Source organism: Berkeleyomyces rouxiae (assembly GCF_048999995.1).
Source record: "Berkeleyomyces rouxiae strain 22BRR77 chromosome Unknown BrBRR77_ptg000005l, whole genome shotgun sequence".
In the NCBI taxonomy this organism is placed as follows: domain Eukaryota; kingdom Fungi; phylum Ascomycota; class Sordariomycetes; order Microascales; family Ceratocystidaceae; genus Berkeleyomyces; species Berkeleyomyces rouxiae.
In genome coordinates, this window is record NW_027396495.1 from 278,160 (window position 1) to 305,639 (window position 27,480).

General features: G+C 56.6%; 8 protein-coding genes across 8 annotated transcripts; 3 read left to right on the top strand and 5 right to left on the bottom strand.

The window, feature by feature from the left end:
- Nucleotides 1-308: 308 nt before the first annotated feature.
- On the top strand, nt 309-1,970 carry BROUX77_005207 (uncharacterized protein; the record flags this gene model as incomplete). The annotated part of the gene is made up of 1 exon (XM_073750056.1): nt 309-1,970. One exon carries the CDS (start codon nt 309-311, stop codon nt 1,968-1,970), a length of 1,662 nt encoding a protein of 553 aa, XP_073604093.1.
- Nucleotides 1,971-2,312: 342 nt separating this feature from the next.
- On the bottom strand, nt 2,313-3,054 carry BROUX77_005208 (uncharacterized protein; the record flags this gene model as incomplete). Its single annotated transcript, XM_073750057.1, has 2 exons — nt 2,313-2,942; nt 3,001-3,054. 2 exons carry the CDS (start codon nt 3,052-3,054, stop codon nt 2,313-2,315), a joined length of 684 nt encoding a protein of 227 aa, XP_073604094.1.
- Nucleotides 3,055-4,173: 1,119 nt separating this feature from the next.
- BROUX77_005209 (uncharacterized protein) lies at nt 4,174-7,509 on the bottom strand (the record flags this gene model as incomplete). Its single annotated transcript, XM_073750058.1, has 1 exon — nt 4,174-7,509. The coding sequence occupies one exon, from the start codon at nt 7,507-7,509 to the stop codon at nt 4,174-4,176; it is 3,336 nt and encodes a 1,111-aa protein (XP_073604095.1).
- Nucleotides 7,510-12,034: 4,525 nt separating this feature from the next.
- Nucleotides 12,035-17,881, top strand: BROUX77_005210 (uncharacterized protein; the record flags this gene model as incomplete). Its single annotated transcript, XM_073750059.1, has 1 exon — nt 12,035-17,881. One exon carries the CDS (start codon nt 12,035-12,037, stop codon nt 17,879-17,881), a length of 5,847 nt encoding a protein of 1,948 aa, XP_073604096.1.
- Nucleotides 17,882-18,451: 570 nt separating this feature from the next.
- Nucleotides 18,452-19,279, bottom strand: BROUX77_005211 (uncharacterized protein; the record flags this gene model as incomplete). Its single annotated transcript, XM_073750060.1, has 3 exons — nt 18,452-18,753; nt 18,819-19,139; nt 19,270-19,279. 3 exons carry the CDS (start codon nt 19,277-19,279, stop codon nt 18,452-18,454), a joined length of 633 nt encoding a protein of 210 aa, XP_073604097.1.
- A 1,877-nt stretch (nt 19,280-21,156) lies between these two features.
- On the top strand, nt 21,157-22,331 carry BROUX77_005212 (uncharacterized protein; the record flags this gene model as incomplete). Its single annotated transcript, XM_073750061.1, has 2 exons — nt 21,157-21,385; nt 21,448-22,331. The coding sequence occupies 2 exons, from the start codon at nt 21,157-21,159 to the stop codon at nt 22,329-22,331; spliced, it is 1,113 nt and encodes a 370-aa protein (XP_073604098.1).
- Nucleotides 22,332-22,595: 264 nt separating this feature from the next.
- Nucleotides 22,596-23,779, bottom strand: BROUX77_005213 (uncharacterized protein; the record flags this gene model as incomplete). The annotated part of the gene is made up of 5 exons (XM_073750062.1): nt 22,596-22,781; nt 22,905-22,992; nt 23,057-23,072; nt 23,180-23,211; nt 23,412-23,779. The coding sequence occupies 5 exons, from the start codon at nt 23,777-23,779 to the stop codon at nt 22,596-22,598; spliced, it is 690 nt and encodes a 229-aa protein (XP_073604099.1).
- A 446-nt stretch (nt 23,780-24,225) lies between these two features.
- On the bottom strand, nt 24,226-25,638 carry BROUX77_005214 (uncharacterized protein; the record flags this gene model as incomplete). Its single annotated transcript, XM_073750063.1, has 1 exon — nt 24,226-25,638. The coding sequence occupies one exon, from the start codon at nt 25,636-25,638 to the stop codon at nt 24,226-24,228; it is 1,413 nt and encodes a 470-aa protein (XP_073604100.1).
- Nucleotides 25,639-27,480: the final 1,842 nt, after the last annotated feature.

The window sequence follows — 27,480 nt, forward strand, 5'->3', positions numbered from 1 at the left end:
TCTCAAACCACTTCTTCCCTTTCAATAAATAGTAGTAGGGAATAAGTCTCAATACCTGGTGTTGCACCAATCAGCTAGCGTGCTTTTCAACGAGGTTCGCCAAAACGGCAGTTATAAAATTCAACACCCGGCCCCACTTTCCCCGCCCCCACTATGCCTTGTGGTTTTGCGGCATCAGAAAAAGCTGAACGACGTCACTTTCTTTAAACCGATCTGCAGCAAGTGACTGTGATTTTTGAGAGAAACGACAGCCTCGAAGACGCGAGATACTCATAGAAACACAAAAGTACACAGACCCCGTCGCCGCCATGACCGCCAGTCTTTCTGCAGCCCCGGTGCTGTCAACGCCGTCCGAACATGTCTTTGAAGACCCTACGCCCGCGATCCACAACGACTCCAGCCTACAGCGCAAGGCCGACGCCTCGATCCGCGACACATACGAAGTAGCCCGGTCGGCAGCCGAGATTGTGGCCGGCGGCTGGGCTCGCGTCGGGCTCCAGTTCCCGGACTACATGCTATGCGACGCGCCGGCCGTTGTTCAGGAGCTCGAAGCCGAGATTGCTGCGCTGCGCAGCACGCAGAGCGATGCCGGTAGCAAGGCGCAGGCAGCACCGCGGATATACGTGCTGGCTGATACGTCGTACAGCGCGTGCTGCGTCGACGAGGTTGCGGCTGAGCACGTTGATGCCGAGGTGGTTGTTCACTATGGCCGCTCGTGCTTGAGTCCGACGTCGCGGCTGCCGGTCATCTACGTGTTTACGCGCTACGTGCTGGATATGGACGGGGCGTTGGCGGCGTTCGAGGCCGTGTTTGCCGAGAAGAACGACAAGGTCGTGGTGACTGCTGATGTCATGTTCCAGGACCATGTAGCGGCCCTGGCTGCCGCACTGCGCGAGAGGGGATATACAGCACTGCTCGCGACGACCATAGTACACGATCCTTTGGCGAGCATTCCAAATCGCGCCATTGTGACAGATGAAGCCGGCACGGCATGCGCGCTCAGTGCAGAGGAGCTCAAGGACTATGCGCTGTTCCACATCTCCGAGCCCCCAGCAGCTGTGCTGTTGGCACTAGTCTCGCGTTTTCGCTCGCTGCATGTGTTGCCCACGGGCGCAGAGGCAGCTGCGCAAGACCCAACGTACACTACGCAGATGCTGCTACAGCGGCGATTTGCGCGCGTGCTCTCAATGGCTACGGCGGGCGTGATTGGCATCCTGGTGAACACGCTCAGCGTGTCGAATTACATGAGCGGCGTGGACATGCTGCGCAAGCGTATCGCGGCGGCGGGCAAGAAGAGCTACACGATTGTCGTGGGAAAGCTGAATCCGGCGAAGCTGGCAAACTTTGCAGAGATTGAGGGTTGGGTTGTCGTCGGTTGCTGGGAGAGTGGGCTGGTCGAGGATGACCGCTCGTTCTATGTGCCTGTCGTCACACCGTTTGAGATGGGCGTCGCGCTGATGAGCGAGGAGGAGCGTGTGTGGGGCGTGGAGTGGTGGGGTGGTCTGGAGGGCTTGAAGCTAGAGGTACCGGTGAAGCCGGAGGCCAAGCCTGAAGCCGAAGAACGGGAACATATCGAGATCGACGACGGAGTTGACGGCGAAGAGTCGGCGCCGCCCGAGTTCGACCTGCGCACGGGCCGCTACGTGAGCACGAGCCGGCCGATGCACATGCCGGTAATAGCCAGCGGAGCCACTGCGGCTGCTGCAGCTGCGGCGAAGAACACGGCGAGTGGCGATGACAATTCGGGCGAGCAGTCAGCAAAGACGCATTCGTCGCTGGTCGCGCGCGGCACAGGAGAGCTGGCCATGGTCAACGGCGTATTGAGTCCGGGTGCAGAGTACCTCCGGTCAAAGCGCACGTGGCAGGGTCTCGGAAGCGACTTTACGGACGAGACGAGTACGGTGGTTGAGCAGGGCCTGCGGGGAGTGGCGCGGGGGTATGTCATAGGCGACGATAAGGATAAAGTGTAAAGGAATGAGGCAAGTAGAGAAAGTCTTTGAAGAAAACGGGGGCATATGGCATACACGGGCTACAGGGGACAAACAGTCAAAATCAAAAGCGTCATTAGGCATTATACTAAATAGGTTAACTAGACTATATACAATGTCAAAGCACTTAAATTGGATATAGAGCAATCAACAGACCCAGGCGTCAAGTCAAATATGCATTAGATCATTAGCATCGGCCGGCAGCTAGCCCATCTTTGGCTGCGCGCGAGCCGGTCCCGCAACCCCCGTTTTAAGGCGCCCAGCAGCCAAGGCGGACCAGTCCTCGGCTGCGAACTCTGGCACAACAGTGCTGCATGTACTGCACTACACATACACGCGGCTCTGCGAGTACGAATAGCGCGAATCGCCGTGTCTGCTGCGGCTCCGGTGGCGGTCGTCGCTGCGCGAGTGGCTGCGCGCACGCTGCGACTGCGAGCGGCTGCGTGGGCGCGAGTGCGGGCGCGAGGCAGAGCTGCGGCGCACCTGGGACACGTTGCCGCGGAAGTGGCGGTCGCGCTCGTCGTCGCCGTGGATCCAGGCGGCGAAGGCGGTGATGAAGAAGAAGATGACGTTCATGATGCCAAAGGCAAAGGTGGACTTGATCATGGCGCACGGCTTGGCCGAGTCTGGGTTGAGGTTGTGCACGCCGCGCACCTGGTACAGGGTGGCAAAGTGCGAGCGCCATGCGTTGGACGACGAGACACCCGAGCAGCTGATGGGGCCGATGTGGCGCTGGTAGTACACGGCGGCAATGAAGGCGCCCATGAACAGGACGTCGGTCCAGGCAATCATGAGGCCGTTGGCGCTGCTGCGGCGGTAGCTGAAGAGCGTGAAGATGGCCCAGGCGAGGGCAATGACGCTGACAATGAACATGACGAGGATGTACGAGGGCGTCAGGATGTTCTGGCTGTTGAAGATGTCGACGAACCAGGCCATCATGCCGACGGTGCAGATCTGGAGCTGCGGGTTAGCAGGGCGCGGAAGCCGGCGGGGACGGGGGAGGAGGACATACCAGCGTAATGATTTGGCAGAGGCGCCAGAAGGTAAAGGTGATGGCGAAGAACATGGCTGCAGGCGTGGGAGCAAGAGGAATGTAGACAGCGAGACAAGGCAAAGTGTTCAAGGGAGGGGAGGACAGAAGAGAAGAAGAACAAGAGCTTGGGCGCGTGGAACGGAAAAGGAACAACAAGAAATAAAGCTGACAGCGGCGGCTTTTACAGCTAGATATACAGGACAAGAATTGGGTGGTAGGGCCGCTGTGCCGCAACTTTGTTGCTTTTGACTGCTGTCGTTCAGATGGTGAGCAGGAAGAGGCACGGCAGCACCAAAAAGGAAACAGCGGAATAAAAATACACCAAAGGAGATGTAGGCGATTCTGGTGCAGCGGGCACAGCACGACAGTATAAGAATATGGGTAAAAGAAAGAGGTCAAATGGCACCCGAAGAAGAAAAAGAAAAAGACCGCAAGTTGCCGCCAGCAACTGCCTCGCCTTTGCGGCTCTCGGAACACGCACGTCGGGTTCCTTCTCTCGGGCCCTCCACGCAAAAAAACGCAACTGCCACCAACCACGAAGCTTCTTTCCTCTCTCCCCGTTGGCAAGCCAACCACCCACCTTTTTTAGTCTCGTCCTGCAGGAGAAGTGGGGCCGGTTAAACGACCCGCGACACATGCGACCGCGTATCTCTTAAGCCTAAACAGGCCTAGAGGCTACATGATTGGGCGCGAGGGACTTTTTCTGCCAGGGTTCAAAGTAGCAGTGTGGGCGAGCGCTACTGCAACGTCCAGCCTCGCTGATTTTGTTTCTGTCGAGGGCTCAGCAGCGCTCGCCTTGTTCTTTGGGGCGTTTGTGCCTCTTGGTTTTCGTCTGTTTTTGCCTCCCCCCCTCAAGCCTGGTATCTGTGCGTCGACCTCGTGTTCTGGAAACACGTCCTCGGCTTTTTCTCTCTGCGTCCATGCGTCGTCAGCTGCAGCATGCCCGTTTTCTTTTGCCTCCAGATATTTGGGGTTACACGGCCTCCGACGTCATAGGGAAGCGCTCTTTCCTTGGCTGTAATCGGCACTTGCTTAAGTTGTACATTAACTAGAGGAATCACTAGATACACGGCAACTGCTTTCTATACACAAATATACGTCATGATTACTATGTACAGAAAAATATATTCCGCCTCCCCTCGGCTGCATCTCTCACGGCTCATAATCGTCAATCACATCCAGAACATCAAAGTCACGGATAAGCGCCCCCTTTGGCCCTGCTGAAGGCTGCGCAGCCTCTTTTTCCAACGACTTGGGATGCGTCAGCGTCTTGGGAACTGGCGGCAGTCCCCCTTCCGGCATGAAGCTCGGGCCCAGACCCGACACTGACGAAATGCTGCTGCGCGCATAGCCGCCGCTGCCGCCCTGGATACTTCCCGCGTCCGACCATAGCGCTCGCCGAGGCGACGAAAACTGCGATATCGAACTTCCACCGTACTCGGAGCCGTTGCTAGACTCCACCACGCTCGCGTCGGTACGCAAGTTGCCGCGCGCCAGCGATGCCGCCGAGAGCCCGCTGCGCATGTTTTCGCGCGACCGCATGCGGCCCATGGCAGCAAGCTGCTGGCCTGCGGCGCGGCCGCCGCCGGCAGTTCGGGCGTGCAAAAGACCGTTGTCGCTTTCGCCGTAGACGCTTGCTGACGAGCCGACGGGCAGGGTGCTTGTTGTTGAGCGGATAGACCGTCTGGCCATGGTCCTCGATCGCGCCTCAGTGATTGGCGACGCACAGCCTGAAGTTGGCGAGCTGTCGAAGCCATCGCGGGAATCAGACGAGCCATTCCACGTCTGCGAGACGGCCCAGCAATGAGAGAGCTCGTGGCATGCGTCGTCGAAGCCGTCATGCTTGGCCACAGAGTCGACGGCTGTGCTGTAGGTGGCTGGTCCGTTGCCCGTGCTCCAAGGCGGCAGGCGGGTCCCCTTGAGCCGCGGCGAAAGATGGTACGCCACCCCAGAGTGGTGCCGCACCCATGGGCTGTCTACCGAGACGCTTGCAAGTGTTTGTAACACGCCGTAGATAAGCACCCACCGCCCACGTCGTGCAACAGCTGGATCAATCTCGCACAGCATATCCTGTCGCTCAAACCTGATAAAGGCATCAACAAGATCCGACTGCGCAAAAGACGACCCTAGGACGCTTAGATTCGTCGATTCTGTGTATGCCAGTCGCACACGTCGCTCCATTGGGCCTACCCGCGGTGCGCTTGCCGGCGCAGGTGTTGCTTGTGTCGACGCATTTTGCCTCCAGTTGGGCTTGAAGCGGCTGGTGGAACCTGATTCTTTCCCTGTAGTTGGCGTAGGTCCCGCCGGCGTGATCGGGACAATGGACTCTGGCACGAGCGGATATGGGTGTGGAATATGCGGGTACCGATTTTTGTTGTCAAACTCAACTAGCATGTCGGTCATGGGCACACCGCCCTCATCGGCGTCGAAATCTGTTTTGCCGCACTCGCTCGCCATCATCCACTTGCGTGTCGACCGCATCTCGGACTCATCCCAGACAATATCCCGGTTGACCAAATAATCGTACAACGCGCCAAAGTCTCTCTGCAGCGCCTGCGCTATCGTGCGCGACAGCCAAATGTCTTCTTCGACGTTGCTATTCTTATCTTCCGCAGCGAGAGAGCCCGGTACTCGCGGCGCTACTGCCGATGACTTTTGCCAGCTCTCGGACTGTGGCGGCCAGCAGCCGTGCACCTGGGTGTAATGCGCCAGGAAGAAGCGCTGTAGCCGCTCAAAGGCCTGGCGCGCCATGGCGCTGGACCCAGCCTCAAACTCTGGCGGCCACATGTCTGCGTACTGGAACTCGGTCAAGCGTTCTTCAGCTTGCTGCACGCGCACAAGCGTCTCTAGAGACGCCCTATCGAGTAATGCGCGCGATATCTGCGAGACGCTTTTGTAGTCGGGCGTTTCCTCAACCTGGTGGCCGTACATGCCTGCGCAATGGATAAAGCTTTCTTTCCATCCTTCGTCCCACCGGACACGGACGGACTCGGTCCACGCGAGCAAACTGACTGCTGTTTCTGGATCATTGCGCACATCGTCTATGCCGCGCGCTTGGATGTAGTGGATGACTGTGCTGACGCTATCGGCGTCAGTGGGCATGCAGATGTCAAGGCGGGAGACTAGGTCAGTCAAGGCCTGGAACAGAGATAGTCCGACGAGCGACGTGTTGTAAAACAGGGCGAATAAATTACGTGTCGTGATCTGATGGCGCAGCTGTTCAATCTTGGAGATGCCCGTTGGCGTGGGGAAGAACATTTCATAAGAGATCTGGCCGACAGTATCTGCGATGCTTGTGGTTTCAGACATGGGCGGAGTTGGCTGGTTGTCTTGGCTCATGTCACGATACGTGTCGCGACCACCAGATGGCGAAGGTCGTGACTGAAAGTCAAAGTCGTCCTCGACCGCGCCCTCATGAAGCAATTTCAGCAAGTACCGTGACTCGGTAGCCTCGATGACATGCGACGACAAGCGGAAGGACGGCGGCGCTCGGTTGGTCTGATTGCGCTGGCCAAAATACACAAACACATCGCCATTTGGATCCCACAGCTCGGGATCCTTGCGCAGCTTGCTCCACCGTTGGACCGGACGACTGAAGCCCACCCAGCGTTTCATGTGTGGCAGGCTCTGTGCGGTCTGCGGCACAGGCGGCAGTTTGCCCATTGGCGGCGCACCAGCTGATGGCGGAGTCCACGCTTCCGTTGAGCCGGCAAGCGGATGCTGGACGCCAAACTGGTTTTGAGTCTGGGAATGATGGGTGTTGGGCCGGCTTTGTTGCTGCATGTTCATGCCGTGATTGTTTCCGGTGATGCTCTCGGGGCTGTACGGGTACTGGCTATTTGAATAGCTGGAAGCTGGCTTCGCATTTGTGTTGATTAGTGGCAACGGAGGATTAAGGTGGGACTGATGCTGTGGGGGCATGTGTGCAGGGCCTTTGTGGCCGTGTCCCATGATGTGAATATCGGAGAGGAGCTCTGGCGTTTTTGCCTGGTTCTCCGAGTTCTGGTGGCTCCTCCCGCGAAACGTGAATTTCTTTGTTAGCCCTCTGCGCACATCTTCACTCTTGCGGTCTATGATACTCCGCAGGCCACTCTTCTCGATGCCCGAGACCTGCTCGGTCTTGAAGGTCGGTCGCGCTGCTCTGGCAAAGCCGTAAGCATCTTGGCGGTAATCCTCGCTGCTGGCACTTCCGCTGTGCACGCTAGCCGAGCTCGGCGGGAAGCGCGACGAGTCTGTGTAGCGGGGGTGCTCTTGGTTGGCCAGACTGCCCTGAGATGCATCGCTGAACTTGAGGAAGCGGCCGTTTGTTGTGCCTATGCCAGTCCCAGAATTACTATGAGGAATGGGAAAGTCGGCAAAAATGGCGTCATTGGCCTCCAGCGACAGCGCCGTCGGTGACCGCACGCCGTACTCGGCGCCCGAGTAGCCCGTGTCATTGCCGTTGGTGTGGGTTATTTTCTTGCGCACGTGGGCGCTTCGTCCTGACATGGCGGGTGTAAGTCGGTCAGGACAAAAGAGGAAGGAAGCGGCGTGTTGTGGCGATTGCCGTAAATCAAAGAGGCAGGTGACACAAGATCGAGTCCTTAGGCTCGGGTACCGGAATGTGCGTGTGGCGCCTGGACTGTGCTTCTTTTTTCCCGGTGCTTGGTCGAATCTTGTGGAAGTATTCTGCTTGTATCGACTCCGTACAGTATTATTTGCGCCTCTGTCCTTTTTTTCCTGTGGTAAATAATGAGGCAGATAAGACGTCAGTTCTCTAGCTGTGTGAGGGGTGAAGCTATGATGTGATATGCGCCCGCAGAATAATGCAGCTGACAAGGTAAAAGCGAGGAACAAACAAGCAAACAAACAACGAGAAGCAAGAAACAGCAAGAAAAGGAAGAAAAAGAAGGAGAGGGATTAAGAGGACAATATGAGAGAAATGATGAAGCAAGACTCTTTGCTCCTACTGGCCCGGTTGCTTACCTTTTCAGGTAACTGCAAGTGTTAAATGAGGGGGAAGGCACGGTTCAAGTTACAAGCGGGTTGGCGAGTTGTGGACTCGAAAGCTTGAAAGAGAAGTCGCGGGACTCGGGAAGAGTGCAGTTTCCTTTTTCCCATGCAATTGGCCCTCTTTTCTAGACGTGCTTTCCTGTTTACTTTACGACGATAGCCGAGAAAAAGAAAGAACAAACAACAATAAAGAAAAAAAAAAGAAAGCACAACGGCGCTGTTGCCGAAAAAAAACCAAAAGGAGCGGACGGGGGACCGTAGTTGCTTGCAAATTCTGGAGTCGCACAGGAAGAAACTCTATCGCCAATGCTTCAGGGTCCATATATGAGGCGACCTTTGCCAGGGTTGTCAATGGGCCGAGGCTCTGCGTGGGAGTCAAGCAGAGGGGGAAATGCAACCGTGGAAAACGGAACCGGTTTCAGGGTTTTCTGGACGGCGGAGGGTTTGGCGAGGGGCAAGCAAGAGGTGGGGGGAGGGACATGAAAAGCAAGTAATGTAGGGGACTAGGCATGCCGATGGGACTTGGGACTGAAAGGGGCGGCTGACGGAGAAATATATCAGCAAATCTGTCTGCCCAGATACTTGGGTCACTCGGACACATGCGCCCGCTGAAGCTCCCTCTACAGCACAAAGGTCCGGCCAGGCGGTTGTGGTCTCCCTCATCTGTGCCGGGTGGTGTCACAAGCCGATGATCTCTTTCTTGGATTTGCAAGTCCTTGGCCGGCCCTTTGGATGTGTGGCAATGATTTTCTCTTCAGCATCAGCATGTCTAGGCGGTTCTTCATCATGAAGGCCCTCATGTCTCGCTCGCTATCTTCAACCGCGTCTTTCCTTCACTTCAATCTTATTCCATCTCGCTCGTATTCCCCTAGGACTTGTTGGTCTCCCTTCTTTCCATGACGCTCTGGCATCCTTCCATCCGTCTTGATCCGTATTCTCTCGATTAGTACATGTATGTGTGTGCATAACTAGTTAGTTAATCAAAGTATCTGGCCATTGAGCGTTCCGCGACAAGGCTCTAGTCAATTATAGCGGTATATTGATACCCAGAGTTGTGACACTGCGCCCGCTGCAAAATAACAAGGGTTTTCTACTTTGTTTTGTGGCATGTTTTCTTTTTCCTTTGAAGAGCCGAATGTCCTTTTGTTTCTGGAGTTAATATTCGGTCGGGTCTGGCTGACATGCGCGTCACAATTCAGTGAGTAGTTGAGCCAGTCGTTCGTCTGCGTATATCAAAAGAGCCGTGAGAATCGCTCCGTTTATACACACTCATTCTGCACTTGTCAAACCCCCATGCCACTTTTTTTCGAGGGGCGGTTTTTTTTTCTTATCTCGGGCCTCAACACCCACGTGCTCCGAACAAAGACAGCCGATAGTCAAAGCATTCGACGCCAAGGCTAGCCAAAGACCAGACCCAAGGAGCAGGCCAGGGTCCCAATTCAAAGATTGGCTGCAAAACATCGCATGTACACATACAAGCAGGTATGTATGCATGTAGTTATGTATGTACATACATACATAGATATCTACCCTCATTGATACAGGGTCCCGAAAAAAGCAAATAGACCAGAGTGGGTAGGTAGCATTATACTTCCGCTACGTGTCTTGAGCTTGACCCTTTTGCTCATTTCAGCCTGCAGCTCTTGGAACCATACTTGCTTATGGAAAGCCCAACCCGGTGATTCTCTGGCCGACTTTTTTGCTTGGCTTTTGTAACTTTCTTGTTGCCAAGCTTGCCCCCAACAGTTCTGTTGTAACTATCCTTAGTTAGCCGACCAGTTAGTTAGCTAGTTACTTGTGGTAACTAGTACACAGTTAGCTGTGATTAATATGTATCAAGCTCCCCAGATGACGCCCTAGAGCCAAGCACCAGATTTTCATTATGCGCCCTCAAGATGTCTTGCTTTGTGCTCCCTTTTGGGTTTAATCCCCCTAGATTTCCCCTGTGGAAGACAGATGAAAATGGAAGGCCAGGGGGCTTGGAGAATTCAACCCCTCTGACTGTTCTAACCCTAAGGATGGTAAGAACATCAAGAAAAGATTGAACAGACAAGATGAGGTACCTAGGACAAGAGTAAAAACCGCCGGTTTTCACGAGTATCGCGTGTTGGAATGAGCGGTCGTCGTCTTTGTGCCACGGTATGGATCCTGGGCAAGGTCTACGTGGCTAAATAATACCCGCTGTCAATGTTTCCAGGAAGCCAACTTGGGCTAGTTATCAGTGCAGATCACATTGTTTGCCAACAGATGGAAGTGCAAGCCACGCTAGATTAGGTATAGCCAGGCATCTGCGCCGCCGTCTTCATGTGATGTCAGGATGTAGACAGACGATACAGGTGTACGTAGAGATGCAAGTACATACATACGCACATACATGGGCACATACTTGTGCCTCCATACTTGTATGCGTATGTGTGTGTACGGCGTCTTGGGCTCCTAGACAGAGAGTTCGGCTAGGTTGGCTGCGCAAGGCCGGGACCCGCTGCAGCTGCCGCACATGGGCCCATGCAGAAGTACGAGGTACGGCGTGGTGGTGCGTTGTGCGTGCATGTGGGAGCAAGTGTAATTTGCACAAGCAGAAGCATAAGCAGACTTGACTTGGATGTGCTGTTAGCTACAGGCTGTATGTTGTCGTTGTGTTTAGCCGGACTTTCTCCGAGACTGCGGAAAGAGCGTCCTGTCATCCGAGCCTCGAGTCCTGCTTACTCAGCCGAGCGGGCCTGGACCTCCCCCCAGCCAGCCAGCCTCACGCTTTTCGTGTTCAAGCTTGAGCGTATTCCGGGTGGGCACCAAGAGCACCAGACAGTCGTCCAGTCCAGCCAATAAGCACCAACTGCTTCCTTTTGCTTTTCACTCATGCATGGGCAAAGTCATGTGCAGTCGAAAACAGAACCGACGGGCAGGGTTCCTGTGCCAATCAGGCCGTGATGCTGGCCGTCTTTCAGTTGTCTCTGGGTTGGAGGGGGACAGACAAGAGTACGTACTTTCCGTCGTTGTATCGATCTTGTTTGGCGGGGGGTGGCTGGGAGTTTGCTCAAAGCTCACGCTGCTTTTCCAGCGAGTTAGCAGCTGTGTGTGTATCAAGTAGACGCAATGCATATATGTGCGTGTTTGGTATATACAAATACTTGTGCTCTCCGTCCTGCAAGCCACAGCAGCACAAGACACAGACCCAGACACACACACGCCAAAAGGAGAACAGGGGGGCCCGTGAAGCTGTGGGCTGCGAGCTGGGCTTTTCAGAGTTGGAGTGCTGGCTGGGGCTGGGGCTGGGGCTGGGACCCGGCGGGGCTGCTGAAGAAAACAGCACGCAGCAGCCAGAAACAAGGGTCTTCTTTAGAGCTTCTTCTTGGAGGGTTCATGTCTCTGCCGTCCAACCTTCCACCACTTCCTTGCTCACTTTGCCCTACTTGGGCTTGTGCTTGTGCTTGCTTGTATTACCCACCTCTCGTCTGGTCCTATAGTGCTCCTTTTATGGTGTCTTGCAAACTGTCACTTGCCCGGGCTTTTTCCCTCCAGTTCAAGACGGCATTCTTTGCCTTGTAGCTCTCTTCTTCTTTCTTTTTCCCTCCCTCCCACCGCCCGCTTCACATGAGAGGCGCAAAGGCCGGACAGCTCAGCCAGCTCCCCCCCTTTTCCTCGGTGTTGTGTCCATGTTCTCGAGTCTCTTCTCGCTGTTCTCTTTTGCTCCTTGATACGTCTTTCTTTATGTGCTGAATGTCACACACACACGCCTGGTTGGTGCCGCCCGCAGGAAAAAAAAGACCGTCTACACGCCAAAGTTCAGAGCCGCACAGCCAACCAACCAAATAGCCTGGTAGCCCATCATCTGCCAGATCCAAAGTAGCCCGTGGCCAGAGCCTGTCCTGTAGATGCTTTTCCGGGGCTCGCTTCTTTTATCTGGACTCTCCCCCGTCTCGCCCTTGAATAACGCCTTGCCCTCTGACACTTTGCGCTCTCTGCGACATGACTGCCGAAACCTGCCTCTAAACAACTGATACCTGACCACCATCTGCCTCTGATGTCGGCACTCCTACGCAACGATAGCGCCTCGCCGCTATACGACCAGCATGCCTCGGATACCGACAGCGGCGGCGTCTTCCTGCCCGGCGGCTCGTCGCGGGCCTCCACGCCCGATGGAGAAAGCGAGGGGCAGCATGCCCTGTTACACCAGAACCTCCTCCAGGGCCCCGACAGCAACCATGGCCGGCAGATGCAAGTCTACGACCCAGAGCAAGCCCTAGCCCAGCTCGAGGCCTACCAGGCCCAGCAGCCTCCACAGCCCCCGCCGCACCAGCAGCGCTACCACCGATACCCACCACCCACAGTCCCCGACCCGCCTACTGAACCCGATGCCATGTATCGGCCACGAACCCACGACGTTGCCCCGCGAGTGAGTGGCGGCGCCGGCCCAAGGCTCGAGTCGTACCGCACGCGGGTGAGAGTTAGCCGGCGGTACAGCGAGAATGCAATTGAAAGCGACACGCCCAGCCCCAGCCAGAGCGGCAGCAACGTCTCCGAGTCAACCGTCACCTCGGCCTTCCATATCCCTGGCCGGCCTAGCAGCCCGCGTGACGCTTGGCGAATGCACCACCGCCAACGCAGCCGGCGCAATCGAAGCTACACGGCTCCTGCTGTCGGCATGACGTCAAGCGAGGGCGGCTACGATGATGTGACCACGACGTCGCCCTCGCTGACCTACGCCTCGTCTTCCTCGTCGTCTTTTGAGTTGCGGGCCCACCAGTCGGCGTACCATGCCGGCCCCTCCAACACGGCGGCCCCGGGCCACAACTACTTTTATGCGCCCTACCCGCCCTACCACCAGCAGCCCACTGCGTACCCACCGGCCCCGCGGCAGATTCCAAACTACTATTCCGCCGAGCCGCGCTTCGCCGATCCGCGCCACGGCGCCGGCTTTTCCTTTACGCCGTCCAGTGACTCGCGGGCCTCCAGCACCATCAGCGACAGTGTCATCAGCGACCAATCAAGCGCCGGCATCCACCTCCCCCACACGCGGACCCGCCAGTACTATTCGTATCTGCCGAGTCGCCGGCCGCGCCTGCGTTCCCCTTCGCCGCGTTCCCCATACCGCCGCCGCTCCTTCCACAGAACCCGCTCTCCGCCGTCCGCGCGCGAATCGGCGTCTTCTACTCTTGCGCTTTCTTCCGGCCTTCCGGGCATCAACCACGGAGTCAACCTGCCCGCGGCGCCCAGCTTGTCAAGTGCGCAGTCGTTTTCCTCCATCGTCGCACATAGATCGTTCGCGCTCTCGTCGTCTTCCGAGACCGTAAGCACCGGGACGGTCCTGGGCCCGCCCTCCCGGCCCTCCAGCGTCATCCACTATGGCTACAACACGCGGATGCCCCAGGCCGGAAGACGGGCCTTTGGACCCACGCGCTCTTCCAGCCCCTCTTCTCGCTCGGCGCTTAGCCTTGGCTCCTTCGCCACCACCGACTATTCTCGTCACTCGTTTCACGAGCTGCAGACAGCCCCTGTTGTCACACATCAGCGGCCCTCGACCCCGCCCACCCTAGGCCTCGACGGTCCTCGTGGCGTGGGTTTGGGAATAGCCTTGCTTCCTACCGGCGCACCAGGCCCGGCTCCTGCGAGACTGACCTATCCCGGCTCCCAGCCAGCGCCGCCTACTCCAAACATCACGCCGCCCAAGTTGTTGCACCAGCAGATGAAGGAACTCCCACAGCCGCAGTCGCAGTCGCACCCGCAGCTCCAGTCCCAGTCCCAGTCACATTTTACCGTGCACAAATCACAGACCTCCCACCCAAGCGCCCAACCCCAGCCCCCCCTGCTGGACCCCCTCGAAAATCTCAACCTCCACAGCCCTGTCACTGCTGCTGCACCGCCTGGGCCACATCCTCATTCCCATGCTCATTCTCATCCTCACCCTCACCATCACCTGGCCTATCCCCCCGCGAGTTTCTCGCCCCAGACCACCGAGGCGCCCTCTTATTACACATTCGCCCCGTCTGCCGCCGCTTCGACCTATGAGCCCCCTCCAAACTTTGTTGCCCACAGACGTCCGCCCCCAGTAAACCCGCTGCATCCCCGCGCCCAACAAGCCGGCCTGAACGTGGAGCTTCGCCATAACCAAGCGCGTCTCGCTAACAACGAGTCCCGCGCCGACTCGTTTGTCACTGCTGCCGAGGACTTTTCTTCTTCCGACGAAGACCATCTTCACCGCCAGTTCAGCGACGACGGCGCTATAGGCCCTGAGCCTGCGACTCCCGAAGACCCCGAGTCTATGCGTTTTGCTGTCGCCGCTCCCACCCCGTCTGAGCTCACGATTCGCCGACTATCGTTTGGCTCGTCGTCAACCGCTTCCGACTCTGCCAGTGGGAGTCTCACGCCGCGCACACAGCAGGCCTTTACCGAATTCGACGGGAGTTACAGCCTGGCGGACGACTCGCACTTTGAGGCCAGCAACGACGAGTCACTGGACGATCGTGCTACAGAAACTGACACCCAAGCCAGCACTCACTACGACACTGAGCTCGACATTGACAACGAGCCTGAGACCGAAACTGAGACCGAGACCGAGACCGACACGGAAACCGGAACCGAGCTTGACACCGACGAGGGTGAAACCGAGCTCGAAGTTGAAATCGAATGGAACGCCATCCTGGGTTCTCACCCTGCCATCAGCGCCCTCCCTATTGACCGGCTTTTGATGATCGAAACTGGTCCGCCCGAGGGAGTCAATTATTCAACTACGAACACAACCGCTGCAACCTCGCCTGTGCAGCCGACCTTGTCGCCAGCTGATAGCGAAGAATCTCGTGTTACCATTCGCCGAGTCTTGTCGCCATTTGAAGACCTGGATTTCAATAGCAACGACATTGCTACTCAGAGAGTTGCGAGCTCTGATGGTGGCGAGAGTGACGATACTCAAAAGGACTCTGCTGAGATGAGACTCAGAATCGCCGGTTCGCCATTCGCCCGGCGCCGGCCTCAGAGCCATAAAGCTGACTCTGCTTCTGCATCAACGCCTTTGCCTCGGGCCCCTGCTCTCGATCGCCGAGCCCGAAGAACACCCCCAGTCTCCGGTTCGCCTTCTTCGGCTCCTTACATGAATCCTCTGGCCCAGCATCCTCCGTCGCCCGTTCTTGGAGCCTTGTACTGGGCCAGTGAAAACTCGTCGGCGGGCGCGTCCAGGACTACTGATATAAAGCGGCACTCCATCAACTCATTGCACTCCACTGCTTCGACCACCGCAGATACTGTGTTGCTTGAGCATGCCATGCCCCGACGCCAGCACACTCTACGACACGTCCGCCGCAACTTGACAGGCCGCAATTCATCATCGTCTGATGGCTCGCAGTCTCCAGAAGCCTCTGTAAGATCTTTGCGCGAATCCGGGGTCGCACTCTTGGGTAACAGTGCTCCGGCGGAGCCCAAGAGCCCCGCGAGTCAGCGCACCGTAGCACCCCACAACCACACGGTCACTTCCCTCGCCTCGGTGTCTTCTTCAGCAACGGCAGTCCGCGCATCTACGCCCCAGCGCCAGGGTCGCTTCGAACGTCAACAGGCATCTCCACTGCAGTCGCGGTACGCGCCCCGAATCTCAGGACAAATGCTGCAGCAAGTACGCCCGGACTCGCAGCCAAAGCTCAAACGTACCGATGCAAACGTCCGTATTCAAGCACAGATGCAAACCGCTGTCTTTCCAGCTGTCGACTCCCAGTCTCGACCCGTAACGTCCGAGTCTCCGCACAGACAGGGCAGCGTATACTCTAGTGTATCGGTGAATAGCATGAGCAGCAACAGAGCTCGGAAGGACGTTTGGAAGAACGGCGGAATCCCAGTTGTGGTAATTCCAGGAAGAAGTACGTCTGTCGGCAAATCAAAGGATCCCACTGCACGGCCGTCCAGTGGACACCGGGGGCATCGGCCTCAGAGTGCAAGCTCCGACATGCGGGGAATCCCTGCGTATCCTGTTGACGCGGAAACCCTCGACTTTAAAACTTCTCAAGAGGCTTTCCGTACTGAGCTTTCTCGGCACTCTAGAAGCATGTCCGAGTCTAATGGCTCAGACGTCCGCACGGCAGACTATCCTCCCGAAGTCCCCAAGAGATCGTCTTCTCTCTCTGCGCCCACCAGCAGAAACACTTCTCGCGCCCCCTCGGTCAATAGACAGGCGCAAGGAGACTTGCATTCTCAGCTAGCTCAACACGAACAGAGGCAGCAAGTCGCAGTTCGGATCGAGCCGCCGGCCTACCTCCACCCATCCATCTCTGGACTGGGAACTGGTGCCGAGCTCTCGGCATTGATCCCTGGCTTTGCGCCTGCGGTTTCACCCAACAGACTCACATTCATTGCGCCGCCCAGGACCCCGATGACGCCAGAAGAAGAGGCGCGCCGGCGCGAAGTCATGCTCAAAACCCCGTTTTCCGTGGCGTCGATCGAAACGACGGGCACAACGCTCGAGATGTCTGAAGCTAAGGCCGTCAGCATCTTCCCGCACCAGAATTCGTCGGTTCTCGTTGTTGACCACACGTCTAGCCGGCCCTCGGATTCATCCACCTTGAACCACTCGCGCCGTGGCTCTCAAGACAGGCTTTCGTCTGGTCGTAACTCACACCATGCACGGGATGAACTCAGCGCTGGGTATGCGTCGCAGGACCAGCTTGACGAGCAGCCAGTGGAGCGTGGCCGAGGCCGAGGCCGTGGCCGCTCACGCACACCCGCTTCTGCTACTGAAGCCCCGACAGCCGACAACGTCGAGCCCTCAACGCCAATTTGTGCATCTGGCGAACGCATGGCCCTCGAAGAGGTAGACTCGCCGCTCCGCAACCCTCGGGATGCCCCGACTCCGCCCACAGCCACGGCTGCCTCCACAGCCCAGCCCACCGACCAACGGCCCCAGACTTCTGAGTCTGCTGCTCGTCGCAGTCTATCTCTTGTGCGGCGTGCCCTCTCCCGCCGTCGCGCCTCTGTCATGTCCACCACATCACAGGAATCCAGCTCCAGCAACTTCATCGCCCGCGCGTTCTCGACGGCCGTCCGGCGCGATCGCAAGTATCCTCCTGCCGCCGGTGGCCGTGACGTCACTTCGATTCCTGGCGTCTACCCCGGCACTTCTGCCATCCCCCGCTCCAACAGCGACCCGTCGTCGATCCAGGGCCCTCGCGCACACACGCATTCCTGGCGCCGTCCAACGTCGTCCACGTCCAACTTTGACTCGGGAATCGCGTCCCCCGACCGCAGCCAAAGCCAGCTTGGCCAGGAAAAGCCGCCCTCGCGCGCCAGCAGTCTCAAGCGCAGCATCAGCGACCGGCTGCGACTCACGCTGATGCTCAGCCCCTCGCAGCACGCGGCCGCGGGCTCGACGCCCTCAGTCATCGCGCCGGCCACCAGCAACCCTGAGTCTGTGCAGCGCCGTGTCATCGCTCGCAGTACTAGTGGCACTCTCCGAGTCGTCAACCACAGCGCCACCAGCTCAGAGTCCCTACGCCAAGCCTACATCTCCAGCGAAGCTTCACGGCCACACACATCTGCCGCCGCCGACGCCCCTGCCATGTCGCGCACCGACAGCGGCGCCGACGCCGGTACCGGCACAGGCCGCAGCAAGACGGCACAGAGCCAGCGCAACAGCCTCGTCTGGGTGTCCTCGGCCCAGGCCGGCGTCCGCAATAGCCTCACATCGCTGGGCGCCATGACGCGCCGCATCAGCGAGAAACGACGGGTGAAGCGCACGCAGGAGCTCCGCAGCATGATTTCGGCACCGACTGAGGTGCGCGACGGCGTCGATGATGTCGTGCGGCGACGTGAGCCGGCGGTGGCGGCGGCTGTAGTGGCTCAACAGCCGGCGGTCCGGAAGACGCGTGGCGGGCCGGCCGCGGTGTACGTCTAGTCTCGGCTGGACTGGTGGATGGATGGATGGGGTTCTGTTTTGTTGGAACAAGGAGACATTTGTTTTTTTTCGATTTTCTTTTTAGTTCTTGGCTTGCTTCTTTGTTGTCTGGTTTTCGCAATCTGGGGAGCCCAGCGTCGATATTCTTGTGCGGTTCTGTTCTTTCGCGTCTTGATGTTGTGTGCTTTTTGTTTCTCTGTTCTTTTTTTCTCTTAACGATTTAATGATTGACGGTATGAATGATGTACAAGGCTTTTTTTTTTCCTCGCTGCTCTGCTCCCATATTTCCTTAGCTTTGATGTATGTTTATATAGCTCAAGATATATGCTACAAGTCCTGTGGTTATATGTATGTATATAGATGTATTTAAAAAGAAATAAAGGTTCACAATAGAAAACAAAAGAACCAACGATACAAGAAAGAAGCCCATGTAAAGACGCCCCAAACTCCAAAAGCAAAAGCACAATTGCGATGTTGAACAACCGCCCACACTCGTGCGTGGGCCAACAATGAGAAGAAGCTTGTTTTTGCGCCCTTCTCCCCACACGGCCAAAAACACCTCGCGCCATCTCACCGTTTCTCCATGCCGGGCGGCGCAAAGCCACCGGGGAACCCAGACATCGGTGGCATGCCAGGCGGCATCTGAAACGGCGGCGCGCCACCAGCACCAACGCCGGGCGGAGGGAAGTGGGCAGGGAAGTTGGGCGGCACACCTTGGCCTGCGGCACCAGGGATAGGAGCGCCAGCAATGGGTGGTGGGAATGGAAGGCCGCCGGGCGGAGGGAAGGGGAGGCCGTTGGGCAGTGGCGGGAGGCCGTTGGGGCCGGGGAGCGGGAAGTTGGGCGGTAGACCACGGCCGGCAACACCGGGGGCTTTGCGAGGAGCAAAATGTTAGTGGCGAGAAAGAGCAAGGAGGGGTGTAGGGTGGATGGCTTACGTGGTGGAACACCGGGAGGGAAGGCGCCTGGAGCGCCGGGGAACGGCGGCGGCACGCCTCCAGGGAAGCTGTAGGGGGCACCGCGGCCGCCTCCGGGAAAGTTGCGGCCGGGCTGGTTGTGCGGGAGCATGGGATTGTTGTGGGCCTGGCCCTCGGCGGCATATGAAGAGGTGATGCTGTCAATGACAGACTGGGCCTTTTCGTGGCCGATACGCTCGTAATAGTCGACAACGTTGCGGATGTGGTTGCGACCGGAGTTGTGGGCCTTGCGCACGCTCATGGAGTCGTGCGTGAGGTACACATCGCAGTAGTCGCAGAAGACTGGAGGGGGCGGAGGGTTAGTATATTGGTGTGTGTGGGTTGAGCGGGGGCTAGGGCGGGTGGCGGGGGGGTTATCGGGGAAGCGGCCAGGCAGGCCGGAAGACAAGTCGGAGCGGAGACAGAAACTTACATTTCGGCATGATGGCGGCACAATGGGAACACGGAGAGAACGACTGTACAGGGATAAATGCGCGATGACGACGAGACACTGAGACTCGCTGGGAAGATAAGCAAAGCGCTTTTTTAATGGCGCAAATGCGAGAGAGGAAGGATTGAAGCTTGAGATAGAAAAAAAAAAAAAAAAAAAGGCGTCGCGAAGATTAGCTTGACGAGGCTGATGGTGGCTGCACAAGGCTGAAGGAGCAAGGTGGAACCAGGTGCAGCAATAGAATAGGTGCAGTGGACCCTGGGACTAGTCAGGTGGGGCCAGCGCATTAGGGTTTTATGGTGAGACTGGAACTGTAAGTGTGAAGGAACGGAAACACTTTGAGTATGTCAGACGTCTTGCGATGGTAAGATCGGAGGAGAAAATAGCAGCAAACAAAAAGGCTCAGTGCGGGAGGGAGGGGGTTAGAGTGCGGTCGCGGTTTATTTTTGCAGAGAGACAGGATCACGTGCGTACGTGGGCCAATCAATCACAGACGGAGGTTTGGGGGAAAGAGGATATCGAGGTTCGGCTGTCCCAGAATAGCGTCGGGCCCAGTGGGAGTAAGCTCCGACGCCTGTGCCCTGTGCATCAGACGCAATCGCAAGAGCGCCCAAGTCGATTTGGCCTTGATGGCCCGTGTGGGACGTGCCGGGGTCAACAATGCCGGAGGGAAAAAAAAAATAGGTTTCAGGGTTTTTAGGATTTTACGCGGGCGCCAAGGAGCCAGGATTGGCTGACAAAGGCAGGTTTAAGCTTGCGAAGACGAGGTTGACGGGCGGGCGGATTAGTTGGTGATGAACTAGTTTGGCTGGGAGTTGGTGGGTGCAGAGAGTTATACCGAGTTGTGATATATTGCAGAGGTTGAGGTTGCGAGAAGTAGGAGGAGGAAGAATTTGCATGTCCCACAGTAAAGAAAATCGGCAAACGGAAAGAGCCTGCATATTTTTTTTTCCAGGGAAGAATCTTCGCTTCCTTCCCAAAGAAAAAAAAAAAGAAAAAACACCCCCCCTCCGCTGGCTGCCCACTTTCCGTCCTCATCCAGCAGCCCGTGCCCCACATCACCACACCAGGCCCGTCATGATTCGAGATTTCGTGATCTGCGCCCTCTGATAGGCCGGAAGGCGCTATCGCTGCCCGTGGCCACAAAGTCGTTCATGTTGTGACCCCGTCGACGTCATCGTGCTTCTGGTTGGGGATTTGGGAAGTGTTTCGACATCTTTCTCTCTCGATATCCCCCTCGCCTTCTCCTCTCTGCCCTGTCCTGGCCACCTACTTAATCTATTCAACTATCTTCACGACAAAAAAACCCTCGGGCTCTGTGCTGGCCTCTGCTCCGACACCTTTCCCGACCTTGTCGCTGTGTTTATGTCCGTCTTTGGACAAGGACTGACTGGGCCTTGGTAGTTAGTTATTTGATATGACTACTGGGGTTTCTGCTTTATTATTCTTATATCAGCTCCTCCACTACGATTCTTCCTCTTGACTATATTAGCGACCAACTCTTCTTATATCAGCAGCCCCTCTCGCTTCCAGCCCTGCCGTCACTCACCTCGACTACATCACACTTTCTTTTTTTTCTTCTTCCTCTCATCTGCTGGGATTCTCTTGTCTTGGCATCTGTTTTGCCTGTGTCACTAAACCAAAAAGTACAAGGTACAAAGTACAGTACAAGCTCAAAGTACATACACCAACGACGCTACTATCTGAAGCAACTTGCTCAACTTGCTCACCTCGTTGCGCCGGCGAATTGCGTCCCTGGCATTTGTTTCTTTTCTGTTGCGCCTGGCCTGCGAAAGGTTCTCAGTCTCCAGCTCTTATATTCGCCGTTTCTTCCTCTTCTTCTTCCCCTTGCTCTTTCTCGCCTTCATCATGGACAAATCCACCACTATTCTCCCCCTCTCCCACATACCAAGCCGTGATCACCGCTATCATCCACTCCCTGCGCCAGGTTCCCCCCATGCTGTTGTGCCCATGGACTCCTTCCACCCCGATCTCACCCAACTGCCCAAGATTGTCGATGTGCGCATTCCATATGCCCCGGGCTCCAGCTTCCCTCACCATGCTGGTCTTTTGCCCAGACTCATGCGCTTTGCTTTGAGTAAGCTGCCCCGCTCCCACAGATCGCCATCTTATGGCTTCACTTTGCTAATCTTCTCTCAGCGTTTCTTGTATTTCTTCACTCCAACGTAAATCTGCCGCCCTCCACACCAACAAGCGACGACCTCCCTCCCACTCCCGCCAGTTACTCTTCGATTTCCAGCTCCGCCTCCTCCGTATGCGACCTTTCACCCAACGGCTCGCCCGTCGACTCGACTTCCCCTGCCGTAGTCGTGGGCCCTGTTGACGACAAAGAAAGCGCCCAAGATGTTGTCCGTCTTGTCTCCGAGTCCATTAGCCAGCAGCACCACACGGCCGCCTTCTACATGATGCGCCACCCCGGCAGTATCGCCTGTCTGATTGTGTTCTTTATCTTCATGCTCTACGTGCCCATTGCCGATATGTACACCCACTACATCCCCAACATTGCTGTCGGCCGGCTGCTGTTTGCCGGCATCATTTCGTTGACTCTTTACATCACTGTCGTCGAGCTCATCTGCTCATCCTACGAAATGCACGCCGTCGCCTACCTTCAAAAGCCCGATCTCCTCCCCCCCACTACCGACCGCTTCGCTAAGCAGGACATTCTGGTCGCTGTGCGCCGCGGACCCGAGATCATCGCTGCTGCTGTAGTGCGTGTACACCCACACCCGGGCGCCAGCCGCCGGCGCAAGTCGCCGCCCGGCTCGGCTCTCATTCGCGCCTGGACCGTGAAAAAGGACGCGCGCAACTGCGGTTTTGGCTACATGGTGCTGCGCGCCGCCGTCAAAGAGGCCCGCGTCTATTGCGGCAAGGATGTGCGAATTGCCTTTTCAAAGTACCACGCCAACAGCAAAAAGGTGTCGTTTAGCCTCTTCAAGAACATGAGTATGCGGCGCGACAAGCTAGCTTCGCATGTACTGCAGGACGTACTGGCTGCCTTTGAGGTGCCGAGGAAGAAGCGGTGATCGGGCAGCATGGACGTATGATGGATACTTAAACTTGTAGCAGGAAATATACTTTGATTTTAGCCTTTGTCATCTTGCACTTCTGTTTTGTATTGTCTTAACATAACCATTGAAAACAAAATTGATAATTCTGACCCCAGTGACACACAGTACTCTGAAAAGAAGACGTCGCAAAGGATAAAATGAACATGGCCATGACATCACACCAATGTAGCCCAGAAAACCAAGAAAGAAAAAATGTAAACAAAAAACACATCAACACCCCTAATCGTCCTCGTCTTCCTCCTCGGCTGCCCGCCGTGCCTGTGCCGAAGCAGACTGTGGCGCAAAGCTCTCGGGGTCGAATCCGTAGATGGGCGTGCCCTGGCGCTGCAGCGCATACAGCACGTCGTGGACCGAGACGGTATTGCGGCCGGCGTATTCGCAGCGGATGATGGCTTCACGCAGAATCTGGGCAAGGCAAAGGGGGGCGAATAAGGTTAGCTAGGGAGAGGAAGTGCGCAAGGGGAGAAGATGGCATGGGAAAACAAATAAAAAAAAAAAAAACTACCTGCAGGGAGCACAGGGACTTACAGTCTGCAAACGGATCTTGAGCGCGATGCGAACGGTCGGGTAGATGTTTGCGCTGATGCGCTTGACGCCTCCACGACGTGCAAGACGGCTGGACCATGGGAGCCAAACATTAGCAGGTAGTAACTGACAAGGAGCGAGCGGACGAAACATACCGGATGTCAGGTTTGGCTGCAGATACGATGAAAGATGCAAGTGTTAGCAAACCAGTTGTATCAATTCAAGGGCGCAGATGCAGGCCCCGGCAGAACTAGAAAGAAGCAAGGCATATAACGTACTAACTCCCTGTATCGAGTCGCGAATAACTTTTCTGCAGGCGAAGAAAGAAAAAAAGAATTGCGGGGTTAGCAGGGACATGAGTTCGTTTCACTTCTTGTTGATCTGGTTCGTTCTCTCTCACGCGCGAGCGAAAATGAGCAAGATAATGAGACTGCGCACGTCGCCCAACGACGACGCAGATCACCACTACCACTGCCCGCCCGCCCGCCAACTCAACCAGCAGAAACTCACCGGTGGCGTCGCTCCGTGCCAGGCGCTGAAAACCCATTCACCACCGTCTTGCCGCGCACCACCTTCCCGCCGGCCGCAGGACGCGGCTGCGCGACGCTGCTCCCCTGGCGCGCCGCGCCTCCACTGCCGCTGCCAGCCGCGCTCGGGCGATTTCCCGGGCGATTTCCCGGGCGCTGTGTCGGCGCGCCCGCGACGGGACGTAATGGGCGCTTCAGCGACGACTCGTAGATGGAGCGCGGCGTCGAGGGGGCCGACGACGGCATGCCGGCCATGCCGCGACCGACGGAGTTGGAGGAGATGGGCCGTGTGCCCTTGGATGCGCGGTTGCCTGGGCCGCCGCGGCCGCCGGCACGAATAAGAGGGTTCATGGGGTCGGGTGGCGAAGAATGTCGGTCGAGAGATGGTGAGATAGGGATGGAGTTTTCTGTACGATCCCGACTTGATGGTTGCTGGCGCTGGTGTTGCGGGTGGGCTGCGTTACATATATTGCGGTATATAGTTGCGCTATCGAAAGGCTTGCTGCTAAAGCATAATATGTCGTGAAAATGATGTGCGCTTGAGGCGCTGTCGCATTCCCGATGGTGTAGCTCAAGAAAAGCGGTGGTTATGTCATAAGTTGAGGGATCTTGGTTTGCAAAGACCAAAACTTTAGGGTTTATGTGGAGAACTGTGGCGTTTTCTGCGCCACATCTCTGGCCTTGCCCAAGATTACGTTACACACGCAGTAGCTACATATTGTGTTACTCTAAATGCATGTGCAATTATTTTCTCGCAAAAACTATAACAAAACCACAGATGGACGGCGTGAGATATTTTACACGCCTAGCACCACAGATGCTGATACAAACACAGCTATCCCGGCTGCTCTTCCCCAGGTAACGGTGTTCCGCCAGCTGTTGCTCATGACCGTGCCGCAACAGCCACCGGCATACGTGACGTTATTCATGGCAGCCGCGACCTTGAATACGGCGCCCGAGTTGTACTCGCCGCCGATGTTGTAAAAGTCGACATTGAGAACTTTAGGGACCACGCCCCACTGGTTGCGGCAGTTTTCGGCCGTCACGCCCAGGCTGCCGTTGCCCTCGCTGTTGTTGGTCTCGTTGAGCAGCGAGACCGCAGGCGCCAGGATACTTGCGCCAAAGAGCTTGTACTCGACATTGAGGTTGTGGTTGACTAGATATAGGCGGTCCTTGGCCTCGCTCTCAGCGAGATTCGGCGGCCGGTCGACGGTGCACGGGAAGCTGCGGTCCTCGGGGTCAAACGGCGTCTCCCACATCTGGGAAAATTGGTGCAGCAGCCACGGGTATTTGGCCTGGTCGGCCTGGTAGTCGAGGAACATGACCACGCGCTTGTCGACGGCAATCATGTCGCCGAGCGTCGGCCAGTCGCTGCGCTTCATTGGGAACAGCGGCGGCATGTAGGCGTAGCGCGTGATGCCCGAGTTGACAATGAACTCGGCAAACAGGTCTGGGTGGGAATAGTTACCGTTGCCTAACAGGATCGTCACAACCTCGTACGGATGCGCGTCAATCCACTCGCGCACTTCGCTCAGCCACACGCTGATGGGGCCCGCGTCGAGGATGTCGCAGCTGGTATGGCAAAAGTGCGGCTCGCGCTGGCCCGTGGCGTCGGCGTCGGTCGGCCACTGGATCTGCGCCTGCAGGAAGCGGACGCCGTCGTTGAGCTGGTCCGCCACCGGCAGCTGCTGGTTGGCGGCGGACGAGCCGCGGCGCACAAACGGCGAGTTGTGGCAGCCAATGTCGGTCACGTTGCTGTACTTGCGCGTGCAGAGCTCGACGTAGTTGTTGCAGGCGTGCGTGCTGGACGGCGGGGCGCTGGCATTTCTGGCGCTGGTTGAGCTGAGTGAGACGGTTGATGTGGTCGGCACACTGACACGGGTTGTGTGGTTGCTGGTGATGGTTGTGCTGGGGTAGGTCAGGGTGAGTTGTATGGTGTAGTCGGAGTATGCATCGCTGGGAAGACTCGTCTGCTGGAAGGTCTTGGTTCCTCTGAGCGTGGTTACATCGGTCTCTGAGGTGGCGGTCTCCGAACTGTCGCCTGCAGCTGAATCTCCGGACGCCGTAGGTATGACAGAAGACACACCCAGCGCTGATGTAGAGATTACATCAGAAACCGTCTCGGAGGATGCTGCTGAGACCAATAGCAACGAGGGGAAGGCCTGGGCCAAGAGAAGCAGTAAGACTGCTGGGCGCCAGAGCCGGTGCATTGTCACAAGAGAGATGATGCAAGCTCGATGGCAGAAGGGCGCTATTGGAGATTGAATGGAGCAGAAGCCGGGAAGCAGAAACGGAGGAGTGAAAATAGGAGACTGGAACTAAGCTTTAATACGGGAGGACACGAACGACAGCGCAGGGTAAACAGGGAATGTATGAAAGAGACATGAGTGAGCCATGGCTTAGGCGAGTGGCAAGCTCAAAGAGCAAGGTACCAATCAAGGGATGAGGAGAGAAGGCCGGATCTATATCTGACTAGACTAGCCACTGGCTCTAGGAACAAAGAAACAGCCCAAAGAAGCGCGCGTAGGCTGCTCTTTTGGTCCATCTGCCATCCGCCAGGGCAACCAGAAAAACGAACACCAAAAATCCATCGCCCACCGACTAACACCACCGCGGGCTGGCCTGCCCGGCGGACCCTAACCCCAACTGCCGTCCCGCAACTAGCCAAGACAGCCAGCCCAAGACATTGGCTTGGCTTGGTTCGCTATCGTGGACGCACCCGCGCCAGCTTGCACGGTTGTCCCTGCAACAAGCGAGCCGGCTCCCGCGCCAGAAATGCAAAGAGTCCAGCGCAGCGGGAGGCGGCCGGCGATTGGATCTGCGGCCAAGCGCCTGGCAGATTGCCAATGCTTTCCAGTCTAATAATAATAATACCTAGCCAATATGGAGCAATGAAGTCTTGGCCAGGGAGCGGCTGGGATCTACCGGGATATAGCCGCTGCCGAGAGGTCACGTGCTGGGCTGATGGGCTGGTTGGCTGTGGTTTCACAAGGACTTCTGACATTGTGTGGTGGCTTTGGCAGACAAACACGACAGGCTTTGTTTGTTTTTCTTTTTCTAGCTCGGTATTTGCTGTCGGCTTATTCTTTTGTTCCTGTGAGCTTGCTAGCTTGCTTACTTGTTTGTGCTGGCGCATCAGCTTGGCTTGTTGGCCAGGGCGCTGAGAAGTACATAGCTACATGGGTACGTATTTACGTAAGCAGGGAAAGCTCTGGCCCGAGATCTGCACGCAGCGAATTGCTTAGACTTGACTAGCAGTTCCAGCGAGGGAGCAGGATGTCTGCGTAAAAGACGGCCTTGGGGCATTCTCGCCGAGGCCATTGGCGGTAGACTTTAGACGGAAGTCCGACGCAGCGGATCAGCCACAAGAGAGTAGGGATTTGTACTGGTACCAGCATCCGCACATGTTTGTGTATGCGTCTGGCTGTGCCGGGACCTGTACACGAGCGCCCCCAAGCTGCGGCGGCTGCATCGTGTCATGCACTGTGGCTGCGCCTGGTGAAGGAGCAGATCTAGCGGGCATCGATGCCAGGAATACGGATTGGCATTTCTGGATGTGTTCTTAATCTGTGTGACGCTGTAGTTTGGACAGGTTGGGGGGGCTAAATCTTTTTTTTTTCATTTCTTTTTCCTTTTTTTTTCTCGAAAAATCCCCCCTCGTCACACCTTCCCCGTCCATCATTTCCTGCTGCTATTTTTACACCCTCTTTGTTCGCTTTGTTTCTAACTGTTCTATTTTGCTTTGATATCTGCTTCTTTTTCCTCTTCCTCTTACTTTCTCGCTTTTTTTTCTTTTCTGCCGTCTCCGTCTGACATCACCGCCAATCGCAGTCTTGGTCTTTGTCTTCTGAATCCATCCCTTCAGCTTCTTGTCTCGCTGCGTTGCCCTGCTGCCCGCTAAATCACGGCTGCTTTATTCCCTTATTTTATTGTTGGCTTGCACGCATTGACTAACCAACTAGGCTTATATATCTGCCACAGAACGATGTAGTGATCCTTGTGTGGTGCCCAGCTTCTTCTTGCCGCGCCCTGTGGCTCTGCCGCGCCCTGAT